The sequence below is a fragment of the Pogonomyrmex barbatus genome, unplaced genomic scaffold (genome assembly GCF_055798465.1).
Source record: "Pogonomyrmex barbatus isolate J1 unplaced genomic scaffold, ASM5579846v1 scaffold9, whole genome shotgun sequence".
NCBI lineage: Eukaryota > Metazoa > Arthropoda > Insecta > Hymenoptera > Formicidae > Pogonomyrmex > Pogonomyrmex barbatus.
The window spans coordinates 6,266,075-6,282,688 of NW_028297193.1; the positions used below are offsets into that span (position 1 = coordinate 6,266,075).

The window sequence follows — 16,614 nt, forward strand, 5'->3', positions numbered from 1 at the left end:
TAATAAGGATGTTCTCTGTAATAAGGATGAATTGGACACATTGTGATTGGTCGATTAAATAAAAAAATTTTTGATAGGTGGCTCACTAGAAAATTCTTAGGCATTGGCTGATATGAGTGGTGTGTTCGATTGAAAATGTACGCATCTGGGATGCTCCCTGTAATAATCTTCGTTTTTCTGCGAATATCAGACCTACATTCTACCTACATTCTACCTATATTCTTGATAGTCAAACTTGAAAAGACAGATTATGCGCAAAGTCTGTTATAAATTTCTGTTGTTAGAAAATTAACAGATTGCTAACAGATTCTGTAATATCTGACAATGTTAACAAACTGCTGCCAGAAACCTGACAGAATTTGTTGACATTCTGTGCCCAAATAAGAAGGAAGGGTGTGCGTCACGACGAGGCCCGACCAGTCGTAAAAACTTGTAATTATTTTGTGAAAAAATACTACTTCAGCCAGGAATCGAATCTGGATCTCCTGCTTACCGGGCAGACATCTTATCCCTTCGACTACCGATGTGATGATATTTATCGCAAATAACATGATTAGAATAACACGTCAACAATACAATGATACACATATATACAATATACATACAATATATATACATGTATTCTCTCGAATTCCCACGACCGGTACTCCAGAGAGATGATGGGACATTCTGACCCTACTGTAGTCTGCCGTCAGATTGGCAGCAGAAAGCGAGCGCGACACAATTTGATGGCAGGATCTGCTCAATTTCTGCTATCAGTCTGCTGACACCAGCAACAGAATGTAAACAGAATGAGACTTCAGATGAAGTCAGTTTGCTAACATTTTCTGATTAAATCTGTTGCCAGTTTGTCGACATTCTGCTAACATTTTCTATGACGAGCTTTTTCTTGTTGGTATATCATCAGTTTCCATATTCCAAACAATTTTAATATATTATATCGTTTAATTTTATGTTGTTGAGATTGTTTCATCTTCTTCTACTTTTGTCATCGCTTCCATATTATTATTATTAATTCCACGTTATTATTAATAACAACAGGACTCATAATAACTTCTGAGTACATTTTCAGATTAGGTTCACATCTACTTGACTTACTCGTACACACATACTCGTACATAAAGTCTCAGTTCCCCATGAAGCGTACTTTTCCAGATACGCAGATTACAAAAACCAATCACAAATTAGTTTAGCATTTCTGTTAGAGAGTACAACAGAAGCCTTAATCAGCAATTGGTTATATTAATTACGCATTTCTCAAAATTACGCGAAATACGCTCTATGTATAATAATGTGAAAGAAGGCTTTCAGAATGGCGTAACGTGTTTTAGTAAAATACTAGAATACGCAGATTACGTTTATGTAAAGCCAGCGGCACACGATGCTTTTTTTCTTGCTGGTATACTAGCTGAATTCGCGTGCTTGTTGAACTCTTGTCTTCGATTGATATTTTTTTAGAAAAGAATATATCAATCAGAGACAAGAGCTCAACGAGCACGCAAATCCAGCTAGCAAATTAGCAGGAAAAAAAGCATCGTGTGCCGCTGGCTTAAGTGTCAGTCCATAATAAGTATTTAATCTTTAAGGGTCGGCAGAAGTGATGGGTTAAGGATACAATCCCATGAAGCATATCGCGCGTATTGCAAATCGCGCGTCTCGAAAATCTGACCAATCGAGAACTTTACAATAATGGATTCGGCGAAACGGTTGAGTATCGAAAATAGCGGAACGTCCACAATTGATCAGATTTTCGATACGCATGATCCGCGATACGCACGATACGTTCCATGGGATAGCACTCTAACTCCAACTTGATCTAAAATGATTATCTATTTCTTATTTACAGTGCAGATATGTATCTGTACTCAATTATATTTTGTCTTATAGAAACAATGTTTCGTCATGAAACTTTGCTAAGATAATTTCTTTTACAATTATGAATGTACCTACAGAGCCAATTTTGCAATTTAGCTCTTAAATAATTAAAATAAATGTAACTATCTACTACTTATTTATAGCAGATATAACTTGAATACACCCATATATCATCTCATAGAAGCAATATTCTTCCATGAATCTTTTTCTACGTATTTTTTATAAAATTATGACTCTTGCTACAGAACGATTTTGCAATTTGGCTAAAAAAAAATTTACAATAAATGAAAATATTTGCATTTTATTATCCTATAGTGCAAATCTATTTACGCATAAAATGAATTATTTATTTTCATATATTTTCTTACAAAAATCGCTCTGTAACTTTCGTCAGGCAAATATTCTGATTATAAATATCATAATTGTATAGCTTTTTTTGCAGTATTTTTGCCATAATATGGGTGAAAAGGAATTCATCTTCGATAGAGGTCTCCATAGTCTCTCCTGCCGACCCTTAATCGATCAATTGGCAATATGTCTGATTAAACCTCACTCTTTTTAGCGTCAAACTAGATCACGTGATCAAAAATGACCATTCAGATTTCACTATTCTGTTTGAGAAATTTTGATCACGTGATCTAGTTTGACGTTAAAAATGAATGTCGAACATAATGAAAAGTCAGCTTTACACATCTAAAATTTAAAAAAGTGGCGCCAATTGATATACTAGGTTTTTTTTATTGCCGAACTAATTATACTAATTCACAGTTTATCTTTTTTTCACTAGGGGCCTCTTCCAATCTTCAGTTAAGTTAACCGCAAAGATGCACAGTTAATCCGCAAAGATGTCAACTGTAATTCAATGCAGAAAGTAATGTGTGTTCTTTAATCTAATATTCTTTTCGTGTGTAGTTATCTTGATAAGTAGATGAAATTGTAAGTAATTGTAATTGTAATATCCGATAATTAATGTAAATAAAAAATATTAAACAATCATTCGCTTAAATAAAAATTTTAACATTTATTTATAATAAATAGTTTAGTTCTCAATTGTTGGCAATCATAGTCAAGTTAACTGTCAGTTAGCTTAACCGAAGATTGGTGAAAAAGACCTTAAAAGAAAGATAAACTCTGAACTAGTGCAGCCAGTTCAAGGGATCAATCATGTAACTTTTCCCCTAGGGTGGAAACGTGAAAAGTGAAAAGTTTCACGTGAACTTACGATCATATACGATTTTGCGGGATCATGTAACTCTCTCAAACATGAAAATGTGAAATTTTTTACGTGAACTTTTTCGCCATGTATCTTGGTGGCGGAAAGGGAATTAATAAATATGCTTCGGAATTAGAGAAGATTAGGGCTGCGTTAGGATTAAATGTACGTAGTATATATACAATTGGTTATTAAAAGATGTATATAATACTGTACTAATACAATAATTTTTATTAGCTATAAAATCTATGAAACTATGTTTCATGATTTCATTTTCCACGCATCCAAGCTACATACATAATCGCTATACGTGAAATGTCAAGGTGTGAAAAGTGAAAAGTAAAAAGTGAAAAATGAAAAGTGAAAAATTTCACGTAAAGTTACATGATTGAACCCCAGCTAAAAAGAACAGATCCACTGACACGCTCAGAGAAATGGCATCCATTCACTAAACATGTTGAAAACGCGTTCACTGATCAAGTGCATTCAGCAAACGTTTTTCCAACAGTTGTACTACAATCGTTGTGTTTTCTGAACGTAGCCTATAAGAATTAACTGAAAATTAATACTGAAAATCTATAATATACGTGACCTAAACTATATATTTGCAGTACTGGCAGTGAATATCGGAACGTGGTCTAAGACTACGGTCAATGTAAAGCCAGCGGCACACGATGCTTTTTTTCCTGCTGATTTGCTAGCTGGATTTGCGTGCTCGTTGAGCTCTTGTCTCTGATTGGTATATTCTTTTGGATCTAAAAAAATATATCAATCGAAGACAAGAGTTCAACGCGAATCCAACTAGCAAACCAGCAAGAAAAAAAGCATCGTGTGCCGCTGGCTTAACACTACAAATGCTTCAAAGCGTTTTGTAGTAAGTCCTTGACCGTACCCTAGTATTGCTATTAGGGCCGCTTTCTCGCGCATGCGTATTATAATCAATAGTCATATCTAGGGCTGTAACATGACATATGTATATAATAGGCATTAAAATTTTGCTCTACTTGCTAGGATGAGATAATTTAAGTAAAGTAAGTATTTAAATATTATTAATTGTTATTAAAGATAAATAATAAATATTATTTATTATTTATTATTAAACAAATATAATATATATAACCAAAAAGGGGCTTAAAAAGTATGCTGTAATTTTCAAATAAAATATTTTATTTTAAACACATAAATGTGTTTTATTATATACTTTCTTTCCTTAATTTACAAAAATATAACTGTTAAAAAATTAATGTTATTGTAGATTATTAATTATTAATTATATTTAAAATTCTAATTATATAATTTTTACACAAGTTTATACAATTTTATATAATATAAAAAATTTCAGTAAAAGATCAAGTAATACCTTTTTTTCTTCTAAATGTAATACTTCATTGAACCTGGATCTAAATACGCATGCGCGAGAAAGCGTCCCTAATAGCCACTATTTTACATTGAAGTTTCGACTGTGAAATGTGACAAACTGTAACCTCAAGTCAAGTATGTACCACATGCGATAGTGGAATCATTTCATGTAGTTTATACGTTTAATTCAACAAACATGACAGATTCTTCCAATGAAGACTCGATGACAAAACTGAACACGCAATTGAACAAGTCAATGGTGTTGATGGAAGACGCCGTGGACACACCATTTCCGAATCATAATCGTAAATCTATCACGATAAGTACAGAATTACTGCCACCTAAAACAATCAACAGTCCTATTAAATCACGTAGGAGTATTCTAAAGAAATCTAATAAATCATTGTCCGGTGAAGACATGACGATCGGTGAAGTTGCACAAGCAAATAACACCTTTGAGAGGCTGAGCAATGTGAAGCTTGATGGATTGCCATCGCTCGCTTCTGATTTATCCAGACCACGCACTGTAAGTGGATCTTTAACTATGTTATAAAAATAAAGAAAAATAATAAACATAATAATATACAATAATAAACAAAATAGATAAACATTATATATTCTTTTAATCTTTTAGCTTGAAGAAATAAGTCAAAAGGAGATGCTAGAGAAAGAAACTATATCCTCCACATTTAATCTGGACGATGTATCGGATAGTGAAGAGATCTGGATAATGGATGTTCCCAGATTAGTAAGTGATGATAGAAGATTTAGATCGTACCTAATACTTTGAGACAATGTAGGTGTAATCTTGTTGGTTGTATAGATAGATCCAAAGGAGCTTCATGGTCAAATGATAACCTTTGATGACAAATCCAAGTTTAGAATTAAAGACGAACGGTATTGCATAGTTGCACATGATACAAATCATACTGTCACTTGTGTTTTTAATGCTAAAAAGAATGCTTCACAATATAAAACTGGTAAAAACATTTTTGTCATTAGAAAATGAAATCTTTTACACTTTGCTGTTCTATTATTATTACAAATTATTAATGTTGATATTTTTTATTTAGTAAATGTCAAGCCAACTGGTTTTTTATCGATAAGAAGAAAATTGTCTGGAAAGCCAGAAGTAAAACCAATATCTACAGAGAATTCCAGTGTACAGTTTCCTGATAATTTAAGAACGAGACATCCACTGTTCGGTGTTATTCGCGAACGTAAGAGAAGATCGAAAAAACGCAGTTCGCTTATTTCAAGCTAGAAATTATAAATTCGAATAATATTTGACATTGATTTACTTTGAATAAAAAAAAAAGAAGAATTTTATAAAATATTGTGAAAGAATTATCTGTAAAACTTTGTTTTCTCGTATTTCTGATTATAAATTTATATATTTTAAGGCGATGTTAAAGATATCGATTGAGCGCGATTATTTTCAGCCAAGATTATCTTTTTATTGATTATATAGAATTAAAAATCCTTTTCCAAAATTGAAGTATAGACATTAACACATCCGTGTAATCCGTGTGTTTATATTTCATATAAAAGAGGGGGAAAAAAATTAGAAAATTACAGTTTTATTATCGATTTTTGCGATTGACTTGTGACAACATCTTACTGTGAATAAAAGTTTAGACTTTGATATATAAACAACACATACTCACCGGGACGGAATTACAAGGAAGAACAATGTTATACTTTTAAAAATGCGCTTAGGAGCTGTATAAAAAAAGAAAAAACAACTGCCTGAAAATTTCATATGTATGCGTGCTTGCATGTATGAATGTATGTATATATATGAATATATCTATGAGTTTAGATGTATATATGTGTGAACACTCTTGTTAGAATTCGCTCGTCAGTCCAGCATCCCCTTAAGTAGGGCATTTTTTAAAAGACATCTGATATATGACAAAAATATAAATATTATAATTATAAAAATTTCCTATTATCATAATCGTTAATTATTGTTGGACATTTCTAAATGCAAACTGTTTCGAATAGCGGAAGTCGCGAAAGAGAAATTCGCATGGATTCGTTGGCTACATCGTTCGTTACGCATTTCCATAGCCGCAAGATCCACCCTTTAAACAAATACTTCATTATGGAGTCTGAAAAACGCGATAATAAATAAAAATAAATACCTCACGAACGATGTTTGTTTATACAAATTTTGAGACAAATTAGTTTCACCGAGCATCAATCGTTGTTTATTTCGTTCTTTATTTACTTTACAACTCTTCTCTAGTGACTTTGTTCGATGACGCCTAGAGAAAGATTCGCGGCGGCGCATGCGACATCCGGCTGGTGCGCAGTCGCGACCGTGCACCACCAACCACGGACCCTGAGATAGCGGAACACTATAGAAAAATTTCCCAGTAAAGAGAGAGAATTGTTAGCGGAAAAGTCGTGAGTCGATGTAAGTAAATAATGAACCCGTGTGGGATACTCCGTGTGGAAGCGACGCGGGTTGCGGGCAGAACTCGGCCGTCGGCTCGTGCGACTGGCGTGATGGAAAATATGAGGCGCGATCCGGACGTACTCGCGAAAAATCGACGTTCGTTCCGTCAGGAATGGTCTGGCCTCGCGATTAAGGTTAAAGTGAGCTAAGGGATAATGTGGCTTCTCGGGTAGCAACCCCTCTGGCGGATGGATCGCGGAATCTCGCATGACGTTCGCGGCGAACGCCATCCTCGTCGACATCGACGTCGTCGTCACCGTCGACTGTGCTTGTTGTACTGCGCGGTAACTTACTGCGTTTACATAAATGGGAAACCCGAGAGTCAATCGTCTGGGGTGCGTCGTCGCGTGTAAATCGGATTCGTTCGATCTCTCGAGAAGCCTCGTGCGATAATTGAAGAATCGTTTCGAGGGAGAGAGAGAGAGAGAGAGAAAGATAAATATACACATTACACACACACACACACACACACACACACACACACGCGCGCGCGCGCGCGCGCGCGCGCGCGCAGTGTGTGATGTAGATTAAAGAAAAAGTGAGATGCTTGGAAAGAAAGATCAGGATGAGAAATCTTCTCTTCTCGATGATTTGATTCGATAGTACATAATGTCAGTCCATCTCTTTCTTTCTTTCAGTTCTGCCTCGTCGACACCGTTCTCCCTACCATCTATCCCTCCCTGTGATCCCCCCTTCGCGTTTCTCCCGGCCACCCGCTCTCGTCCTCTCTGTTCCACTCTCGGACCTCCTCTTTCTCTCTCTTTCGGAGTCGCGATTTTCCCCCCTTGAGGCTCGCGTCGCGAAACGTAGAATCGTCGTCCTTGCGTACTCGCGGCGTCTAGGAGAAACCAAGAGGCGGAATTTACGTGTCATGCCCCACCACCGTTCGTGGCGGCCTACCGTGGTGGGTTTTCGCGTAGGTCTCCCTGTTATGGCGTAGCCAGTGGACCCTCTCACTCGCACCCGTTTGACGTTTCTCGCGCTGCCTTCGCCGGGCCTCTCGCGGACGCTATCAACAGCTGTTTCGTTCACGATCGTCGCTCTCTCGTATGGTTTGCGTTTTCGTCGTGCAGACAGAGCGAGAACGAGAGAAAGAGAGAGCGCGCGCGAGGAAAGAGTGTCCGAAGGACGCGTGAGAAACGGGAGAACGCGCGGAAGAATATATATATAAAATGTATATATAAAAAAGAGAGGAGACGGTAACCCTCTCTCCCTATAGTACCGTGTACAGGATTTTTCATTTTTTCCACTCCTCTCTCCCTTCTCTTTCCTTCCCTATGATCGGCAATCCCGACGTCACGTACGGTGAGAACGAACTCTCGTCACCTCGACTCGATGGAGAACCGCAAGACGTCAACGATCTTCCGTCGTGCGTAGGGCATCGTCACATCGCGTCGCTATCTACGGTCCCTCGTGCGTAATCGCGCGAGAATTCCGATGTGTGTACGTCTCCTTTGTTCGCGCTGCACCTCTCGCCAGTCGTTCTCCTCTTCTCCCTTCCATCCCCGCTTCCCTCTATCTCCCCTCCCTTCCCCTCCCCTCCTCTTCCCTTGCGCGAGCTCTCTGTCTCTCACTCCCAATCTGACAGCTCCTGTCAAAACGGAACTCGCGGTTCGTGACCTGTCATCGCTCTTTCGCCTTTGTAGGTCTGTTTCGTCGTTGGCTGCGTTCACAATCCTCCTTTTCTCTCGTTCGCTCGCACCTGTTTCAACCTAATAATGCGTGGGAGTCTAGCTGGAGAGACAAACAGACGTGTCAAACGTTTTCGCGTTTTTGACGAATCGCTTGGTCTGGTCTTCTGCGTCACGTAGAAGTCGCGCGCGTAGTATCTAGTGTTCACATTTATTTACGTTACGTTGTCGAAACGATCGCGGCGAGAGAACGCCTGCGACAGCGAGATAAAAATGCGCCTAGAGAGATAAAAATCCCCCTCTCTCCTCCCATTCTCCACCGCGAACGTAAACGCGATGAATATTGTTAATGATCGTATCCATCTGTTTCAGATTGGGCAAAAGTAGCAGCGTATAATAAAGTGAAGTCCCGAGCACTGTCAATTAATTGCCACCAGCAAGGTGACGACTTTGCATGTAAGTGAAATTAGAACGCACTCAATTTGGAAGCTGTATGTTTCTGGTGTCAAATAGACAACAAAAGAATAATATAATCGGATATTAATTATATATGCATATATTATGATATTGACTTGATTGATTATAGGACTCATGTTTTTTTATTTACAGACTTTGGCACTTAGATAAATATTTGTGATTTGCTTGTCTTGTGACATTCACGAGATCGGCAAGATGTCAGTATTGAATCAAAGCGGCGAGGATGCAGTGGAATGCCCTCTGTGTATGGAACCGTTAGAAGTGGATGATCTGAATTTCTTCCCATGCACTTGCGGATACCAAATATGCCGTTTTTGTTGGCACAGAATTCGTACCGATGAGAATGGCCTGTGTCCTGCATGTCGAAAGGCCTATTCTGAAAATCCGGCTGATTTTAAACCCCTTAGCAAGGAAGAAATATCAAGGTATTAATTAATTGATTAATTTATTTATTTATTATTCGTTCTAATTAATATTTGCCGCATGATGTAATTTAATATTAAATATATTATTAAAATAATATATTGTTAATATATTATTAAAATAAACAATCTATTTTGCTTTTTTGTTTTAGATTAAAAGCTGAGAAGAGATTGAAAGATCAACAACGGAAGCAGAGAGTTACGGAAAATCGGAAACATCTAGCAAATGTGAGAGTAGTACAAAAAAATTTAGTGTTTGTAGTAGGATTACCAATGCGGCTGGCAGATGCTGATGTAAGTATGGCGAATAACAAGTGTTCTAAATGATCGATAATATAGAGAACAAACTTTTCATATCTATAAATATTGTACATATCTTCAAAAATAAGGAAATCGCGATATATAATACTTCGCATACTTTAGGTTTTAAAGAAACACGAATATTTTGGGAAATTTGGCAAGATACACAAAGTCGTAATTAACCAGAGTACTTCCTACGCAGGGTCTCAAGGCCCCAGTGCTTCGGCTTATGTTACTTATCAAGTGAGTTAATTGACAATTTTTTCTTCTTTTTTTTAATATTTTAATATTTGTCGTTTCGCGGATGCGTGCAAACAGATAACCTTTTTATGTTATCAGCGTCAAGAGGATGCGTTACGTGCTATAGAGGCTGTGAACAACATTGTTGTGGACGGACGGACAATAAAAACATCATTAGGAACGACGAAGTACTGTTCGCATTTTATGCGTAATCAAGTCTGTCCGAAGCCAGATTGCATGTACCTGCACGATCTTGGGGACCAGGAGGCATCCTTTACGAAGGAAGAGATGCATCAGGGGAAACATCAGGAGTATGAGCGCAAGCTTGTGCAATCGTTACATGCGCACGCATCTTCAGTTCAACGGTATATTTATTACAAAAATAAAATTTTTTTAGAGCTATTATGAACACACGAATTTAATTTTAATCTTTATTTCTGTAGGAAACCGACACCATCACCACCTGTAACAGGCAGTATTGTTAGTAGGGAAAGTGGAACTGTAAATTCGCAAACTAAAGAGGCGTGGCCTTCGTTGCAACCGGGACAGACAAATAGTGCGTATTTAGTAATAAAATATACAATAAATCCAAAATTTTGTAAGAATTTTTGATGCTATATATTAACTTGTTTTTAGGTACACAAAACAATTGTAAAGAAATATCACCACCTGTGCAAACAACTTCACAACACAGCAATGTAACAAGCGGAAATGGCATGGTAGCTCAACAAAGTCATGTGTCCTCCGGGGTGTCTACGCATCAACAGAATAATAACAACAAGGGTGAAAGTGGTGTGGGTGTACGACGGGGTAAAAGTAATAGCGAAAGTAAAGCACAGGCAGCTCGGAACAAACATAAAAATAGTCAAAACAAAGAGAAACATGGCACTCGTGTGACATCGCGATCTGAATCAAGCTCAATCAACATGCAAAGTAATTCACAGTCACAAATTACCGGGCAAAAAGATGTTAGAAACTTTTCCGCTGATACGAACAGTGATATGTTGCAAAAATTAGGTAACAAGTGTAAAATGGAGCAACAACAGCAACAACAGCAGCCGTTACAATCTCAACAAAGTAGCAACAAAACATCAAAATTAGTTCAATTACAGTCTCATGAAGTTAAAGTAAATGGTGCATTTCAAAACGGAGAACGTCGATATTCGGACAGTGAAACGGATCAACAACGTGAAGGTAGCACGCCAGCAAGTACAATTTCGAGCACGGAAGATTCGAATGTAAATCATCAAACTGAACACTTAGCTGAATCTAGTGAAGAAAACAGTGGTGCTATTCTTTTGGGTGAGTTTTTTACCCTGATTTTTATCGTAATCGCTTCTATGTATATCGACTTCTTATGATTTTTTTTTATTAAAAGATAATTGTATTTTGAAATATAAATCTTTTTAATGAAATGGGTAGAAAATGTTGCGAAATTATTTTTTTATTAATAAAATTTATAATTGCAAACTTATGATATAATCATAAATGTTTATTTTTTTATTTTAAGTTAAGATTTGTTACTAATATTGTTATTATAGAATCATTTTTGTTGATTATTTTATGTGTTGCGTTGACATATGTATATAATTTATATTACTTATATACATATGATATTATAAATTTTAGGATTTTAAATAATATTGAAAATTAGAAAAAATTATGTTGATTTCATATTAATGTACATGTTATTAATTCAAATATAACTGTAATACATTGTAATATTTGTAATGAATTACAAATTATTTAAAGTGTGCCTATTCTTTGCGTAGAATAGGTGTGCAATTTAAAAGCACAAAACTAAATAATATAAATCAATTCTAAATGATGTATAGTAAGCCAAATATTTTATAATTATATTTGGATAATGTAGAATGATAACATACAGTGAATAGTTTATCAATATATGCCAAAATAAAGAGAAACGTTGACAAAAAAAATAGTAGTAACCGTTTCTTTTTTTTGTGTGTTTTTATGTATGTTCAACTTTACATATTCCTTATAAATACGATGAAAAAGTGCTGGCATGGATACTGAATGGATATTATCTGAAAAATTGATTAAAATATATTATGCTTTTTTAAATTAATTAAGGGTATTATTTTGATTTTAATATTATTACATGTAGAGACACTTGCGCTGTTACCGAATTATAAAATTTATATTAATGTATGTAATGCACATATATATAATAAATATTTTCCAATAGAATAATTTGAATAACTGTTTATTCTGGCATTGAAGGATATAGATACGATTTTACCGCGTCGTGTAGTATAGACATTTTTGCATATCATCTGTAGGTTCGTCTCCAGCTAGCACAAATTCATCACAAGGTGCCAATCAACCACCACCACCAGGACTACACAATGGATCTCAAATGCAAATCAATCATCGGTCGATCTTTCAGGCAGACAATAATAGTTTTTTCAGTTCAAACACCTTCCAGAAAATACCAACTACCACTTCGATGCCATCAAATTCCCTTGCAGGCATGTACAAGTTTTACATGTTTGTACACTATAATTTTTTGTTAATTTTTTTTAGTATTTAAAGAAAAATTTCAAACAAGATTAGTTTAATGTTTTCAGAAAAAGATTATGAAGGAGAATTATCTTTAAAAATATTTTAAAATTGATGTAAATATTCTTATTTTGCATCTTTCCACACTTTTATACATTGTTATAATTAAAAACTGAAAGAGTTATAAATGAGTTTTTTGACATATAGCAAATACAAGTCTGGATTGGACGAACACAGGAGTGGCTACGATACCTGATTCTTTACCGACAGTTCATTCTAGCGAAGATTGGCAAGCTGCTTTCGGTTTCCAACCTGAATCGTCTCGAACGAACCATATTTTATCAAAATCCAGCTCATCTGATTCGCCGAGAGTGACATTCAATTCTGAAAGTTTTGTAGAAGAGGAAGTTTATATAAATGCACCGTACACTGCGACACTTACAGAACCATCATCTGGTACCTTCACAGCTAACTTACTTGTAAATTCTCCCGCGTCTAAATTTATGGCAGACTTTCAACAAAATTCATTACAACAAAGGCTTAATATACAGGTAAGCGGAATAATAATAATTAAATTTTTGCATTATGTATTTAAAAAGAATAACAAGACATTCTTTGTGTGTATATGTATATAAAATTTATATTGAAAAAGAATTAGCTACTATATTACTAATGTTACATAAAATTTCTAAGGCACAACAAACTCAAGAAAATTGTGAATACATAAAACAAAACGGCCATGTTACAATGGAGGAAATTCGAAATCACCATGATGCAGGCTCAGATACAGTAAAAGCAGATGACGACTTAGGTTTTGATCCGTTTCATGAAACGCAGAAGGCATTGGCCGAACTTTTAGCTGAAGATGAAATGCAGGTGCAACAGCAAAAGATATTCCAACAACAGCAGCAAAGAGAACGAGAAGAACAAACTAGGGTGCAGCAACAACAAACTCTGGCAAATCTTAGCCAACAGCATTTTCCACAAGTAAATATCCTTATCAGATCTTGTATGAAAACAAAGTACAAGGTTTTATTTGTATTTTATCAATATATTGATAAAATATATTTAGTGCAAAACTTAGTCGTACATTTTATAGATGTTTTTTTATAATTTAATATTTTTATTAAATCTTTTATTAAGACAAATACTTTCCAGGTTGCACACATAGCACATCTTCAACAACAAGCTCAGCACTTGCAAAATCTACAAGTGCTTCAGTCGCATTCCCTCTTGTCGCGTCTTCCGCAAAATTTATTACCAAGCGGCGCCCAGAGTCCTGCACAGGGCACAGTGACGGCTACCAACTTAGGACAACGCAGTCGCCTTCCGCCACCGGGTTTTCCTGGTTCCACGCCAAATCACATGAATTCATTTGGTCTCGGTATACCGCGACCAGCACCAACGAATAGTGCCCTCTCTGGTTAGTGTTCCTCCAATTTTTCCAGGCATCAGGAATCATAGTACACAGTGCGTGAAATTTACATACGTATACGATAATTTATCGTAGCCGTAGACACACGAAGATCTATTGATCTATTCGCAGATTTTTATATGTCTTATAAAAAAGATCTGATTTAACAGTTTATTAAAAATTATAAATATATATATAAGCATACATTAAGATTGATAGAATGTTATTATTAATAATAATTTATGAGTAATATTCATCCAACATTATGTTTGCAGGAGCACAACCATCTCAACAAAGTGCGTATCTTCCAAATGGAAGTTCGCTTCTCAACACACAAAGTAATAATTTTATCTATTAATCTTCTGTATTTAGAAATTTTCAATATATTTGTTGTTTATAATATTTAATTTATTTTTTAAGGTATCGGAAAGTGCACAGGTGACGCGGTGTATGCCCTGAAAGATTGGTGTGAAATAAACAGTCAACAGCAGCAGTTTCATCATCAAGCGTTGCATCAGAAAGGATGGAACAATTTCGGACCTATCGCAGATTGGACTTCGATTGATCCGGCTATAGTTACTTCGTCTAGACCTCTTCCATTCCAAACTACCAGCACATGGCAGTTTCCCCACATTCATCCTTCTCATGTTGTAACTCATAACGCGCAACAGGTACAGAATTTTGTGTATTTTTGACAATTTGAGCTTTATTATTTATTTATTGAAATTTGACACACATACACACCATATCATTTGTTATTGTTATTCTACAAAATACATATATTCTATATCGGTAGCAATGCATGCTTGTTGGAAATGTAATAATTCATGTTTTCTGTGCAGGAACAGAACGCACCCGCTCAACATTGGGCGATGCAACCACCTCCTGGCTTTGCTGCACCCACAACCACAGGGCAGTTGAATAATCCACAGTCTAGTACGACTGCACAACCGCACACTAAGCTCATCTCTGCAGGATCGGAAATCGAAAGTAAGTTGATCGCGATCAAGCTCCGTGCAAACTAATAAAAAAAAAAGAAAAGAAAAGATATCTTACAATGCGCGGTATCGAGATATATAGGCCGTCTATATTGCAGACCTATAAGTCTAATGTGTGAGGCGAACGAGTCGAGGCGTCATAATGTTTCCGGACGTGGCAAGATCAAATCCAGCAAATGAAAGAAACAAAAAAAAACGACAGTCGATAATGTATGTTTTCCTAACGCTTCAAAATATCTCAACGTTTTATTTAATTAAATCTCCATTTGTTTGTGCGAGTATTTACTCGAATAAAATAATATCGGAATAAAATATGAGTTAATGCGTACTCCTCGATGTAAGCGAAGATTATATGTCAATATATTTTTCCTCATGATATTATCATTTCTAAATTCTAGCAAAATTTATCATATTTAAGTCTGACTATCGTTATAAGCGAAGTTTATGTAGGGTATGAAATATTAAAAAAATGAATGATGATTTTTAAGATGTCAAGAAATTATTATATTTGTAAACAAGTATATTTCCTTTTTAAATTCTTATCAAAGTATTTTATTTTCTTTGATACAGAATATTATAGCTGAGTATCAATATATATATATATATATATATATATATATATATATATATATATATATATACATATCCTCATTATAAGCCTTATAAATTGAAAAAACACAACAGAAATAATTAGAAAGGCGAATGCAAACATAATGAAACTTTAACTTTATTTTATTTAATTTTATACTTGCATAGTTGAAAATATATTTATTAAATTAATAGCTTTATTATCATATATCTAAAAATTCTATTGTATCAAAAAGATTGTTATACATATACGTATATTTAACAGTACGATACTGTGAATCTTATATATTTTTTGCTATTTTATAATATCGCTTTTATCATGTTGAGATATAATTTGTATGTTTTATTTGTGATTTTAAAATATTAAGATATTTTTATCATTGATTTTAGCAAGATATGATATTACATGATTTTACTGTTGTCGCAGTAAAATAACATAACTAACATATAAGTTTTATTATCTTTGCACACGTAATTTTTCTTCGAATGTGTCGCTGGTGTGCGTCATCACGCATTGTGATACTATACGACAGAAAATACTCATTAAAAAAAGAAAAGACTAACTTAGGATCTCCTAATTTAGTTTTGATCATTTTATCTTTTCAGTTGCAAATTAAATTAATTGAATACACAGCTTATACGGATTAAAAACTATCTGTACTAATCGAAAGAAAAGCGATATTTCCAACTTGGCGACAAGACTATCGATATATCAATATTGATTAAGGAAAACTACAGATGACTGTCCGAAACAAATTAACAACGCGATGATGTATTTATGAATGTGATGCGAGAAAAAAGGAAAGAGGAAGGGAATATTAACATATGTATGATAAATAATGCGAGAGAAACGTCTGAGCGATATACTACAATGTTCATACGACGCGAATTACGTCGAAATGTTATTTCCGTAGCAGATGATTATCGAAAGTATCTCTGCTGTTTTAAAGGGGAATAATGAACGTCACATACGCAAGAGAACGAATGAGATAATAAAAGTATAATTATTATAAAATTTACTTCAGTAAGATAACCGAGAAATATACGATAATGCGCAATGAAGTTCTATGGTAGTTTTGCTTTCATCTTCGTATCCTATCTTTGCCTGTT

General features: G+C 35.1%; 2 protein-coding genes and 2 long non-coding RNA genes across 11 annotated transcripts; 2 read left to right on the forward strand and 2 right to left on the reverse strand.

The window, feature by feature from the left end:
• Positions 1-2,200: 2,200 nt before the first annotated feature.
• On the reverse strand, positions 2,201-3,348 carry LOC148934560 (uncharacterized). The gene is made up of 2 exons (XR_016141224.1): positions 3,098-3,348; positions 2,201-2,568 (listed from the first exon to the last, which is right to left on the reverse strand). It is a non-coding gene; the product is annotated as an uncharacterized LOC148934560 (long non-coding RNA).
• Positions 3,349-3,981: 633 nt separating this feature from the next.
• LOC105433576 (uncharacterized) lies at positions 3,982-5,781 on the forward strand. 2 transcript variants are annotated; one of them, XM_011648950.3, is made up of 6 exons: positions 3,987-4,119; positions 4,431-4,582; positions 4,651-4,973; positions 5,082-5,195; positions 5,271-5,427; positions 5,521-5,781. In XM_011648950.3, exons 3-6 carry the CDS (start codon positions 4,671-4,673, stop codon positions 5,709-5,711), a joined length of 765 nt encoding a protein of 254 aa, XP_011647252.2. In that variant the 5' UTR covers positions 3,987-4,119; positions 4,431-4,582; positions 4,651-4,670; the 3' UTR covers positions 5,712-5,781. The 2 variants fall into 2 exon arrangements, with proteins under 2 accessions (XP_088940570.1, XP_011647252.2); XM_089084444.1 differs by having other exon boundaries at positions 3,982-4,119; positions 4,431-4,973.
• Positions 5,782-6,094: 313 nt separating this feature from the next.
• LOC148934561 (uncharacterized) lies at positions 6,095-6,727 on the reverse strand. Its single transcript, XR_016141223.1, has 2 exons — positions 6,595-6,727; positions 6,095-6,534 (listed from the first exon to the last, which is right to left on the reverse strand). It is a non-coding gene; the product is annotated as an uncharacterized LOC148934561 (long non-coding RNA).
• A 3-nt stretch (positions 6,728-6,730) lies between these two features.
• Positions 6,731-16,566, forward strand: Cnot4 (CCR4-NOT transcription complex subunit 4). Of its 7 annotated transcripts, none has more exons than XM_089084442.1 (16): positions 6,731-6,869; positions 8,915-8,998; positions 9,152-9,444; positions 9,594-9,735; positions 9,865-9,984; positions 10,081-10,346; positions 10,425-10,537; positions 10,618-11,283; positions 12,285-12,473; positions 12,712-13,055; positions 13,198-13,491; positions 13,663-13,927; positions 14,194-14,256; positions 14,339-14,589; positions 14,761-14,908; positions 15,015-16,566. In XM_089084442.1, exons 3-16 carry the CDS (start codon positions 9,215-9,217, stop codon positions 15,020-15,022), a joined length of 3,099 nt encoding a protein of 1,032 aa, XP_088940568.1. In that variant the 5' UTR covers positions 6,731-6,869; positions 8,915-8,998; positions 9,152-9,214; the 3' UTR covers positions 15,023-16,566. The 7 variants fall into 7 exon arrangements, with proteins under 7 accessions (XP_088940568.1, XP_011647246.3, XP_088940563.1 ...); XM_011648944.3 differs by having other exon boundaries at positions 16,111-16,566; XM_089084437.1 differs by having other exon boundaries at positions 14,761-16,566.
• Positions 16,567-16,614: the final 48 nt, after the last annotated feature.

Bases quoted from the DNA above. Each gene is read 5' to 3' on its own strand.
- LOC105433576 (XM_089084444.1), top strand. From the start codon at position 4,644: ATGACAGATTCTTCCAATGAAGACTCGATGACAAAACTGAACACGCAA. The intron at 4,974-5,081 runs GTAAGTGGATCT...TTAATCTTTTAG, and splicing joins ATTTATCCAGACCACGCACT to CTTGAAGAAATAAGTCAAAA. The intron at 5,196-5,270 runs GTAAGTGATGAT...TTGGTTGTATAG, and splicing joins TAATGGATGTTCCCAGATTA to ATAGATCCAAAGGAGCTTCA.
- Cnot4 (XM_089084437.1), top strand. From the start codon at position 9,215: ATGTCAGTATTGAATCAAAGCGGCGAGGATGCAGTGGAATGCCCTCTG. The intron at 9,985-10,080 runs GTGAGTTAATTG...TTATGTTATCAG, and splicing joins CGGCTTATGTTACTTATCAA to CGTCAAGAGGATGCGTTACG. The intron at 13,492-13,662 runs GTAAATATCCTT...AATACTTTCCAG, and splicing joins GCCAACAGCATTTTCCACAA to GTTGCACACATAGCACATCT.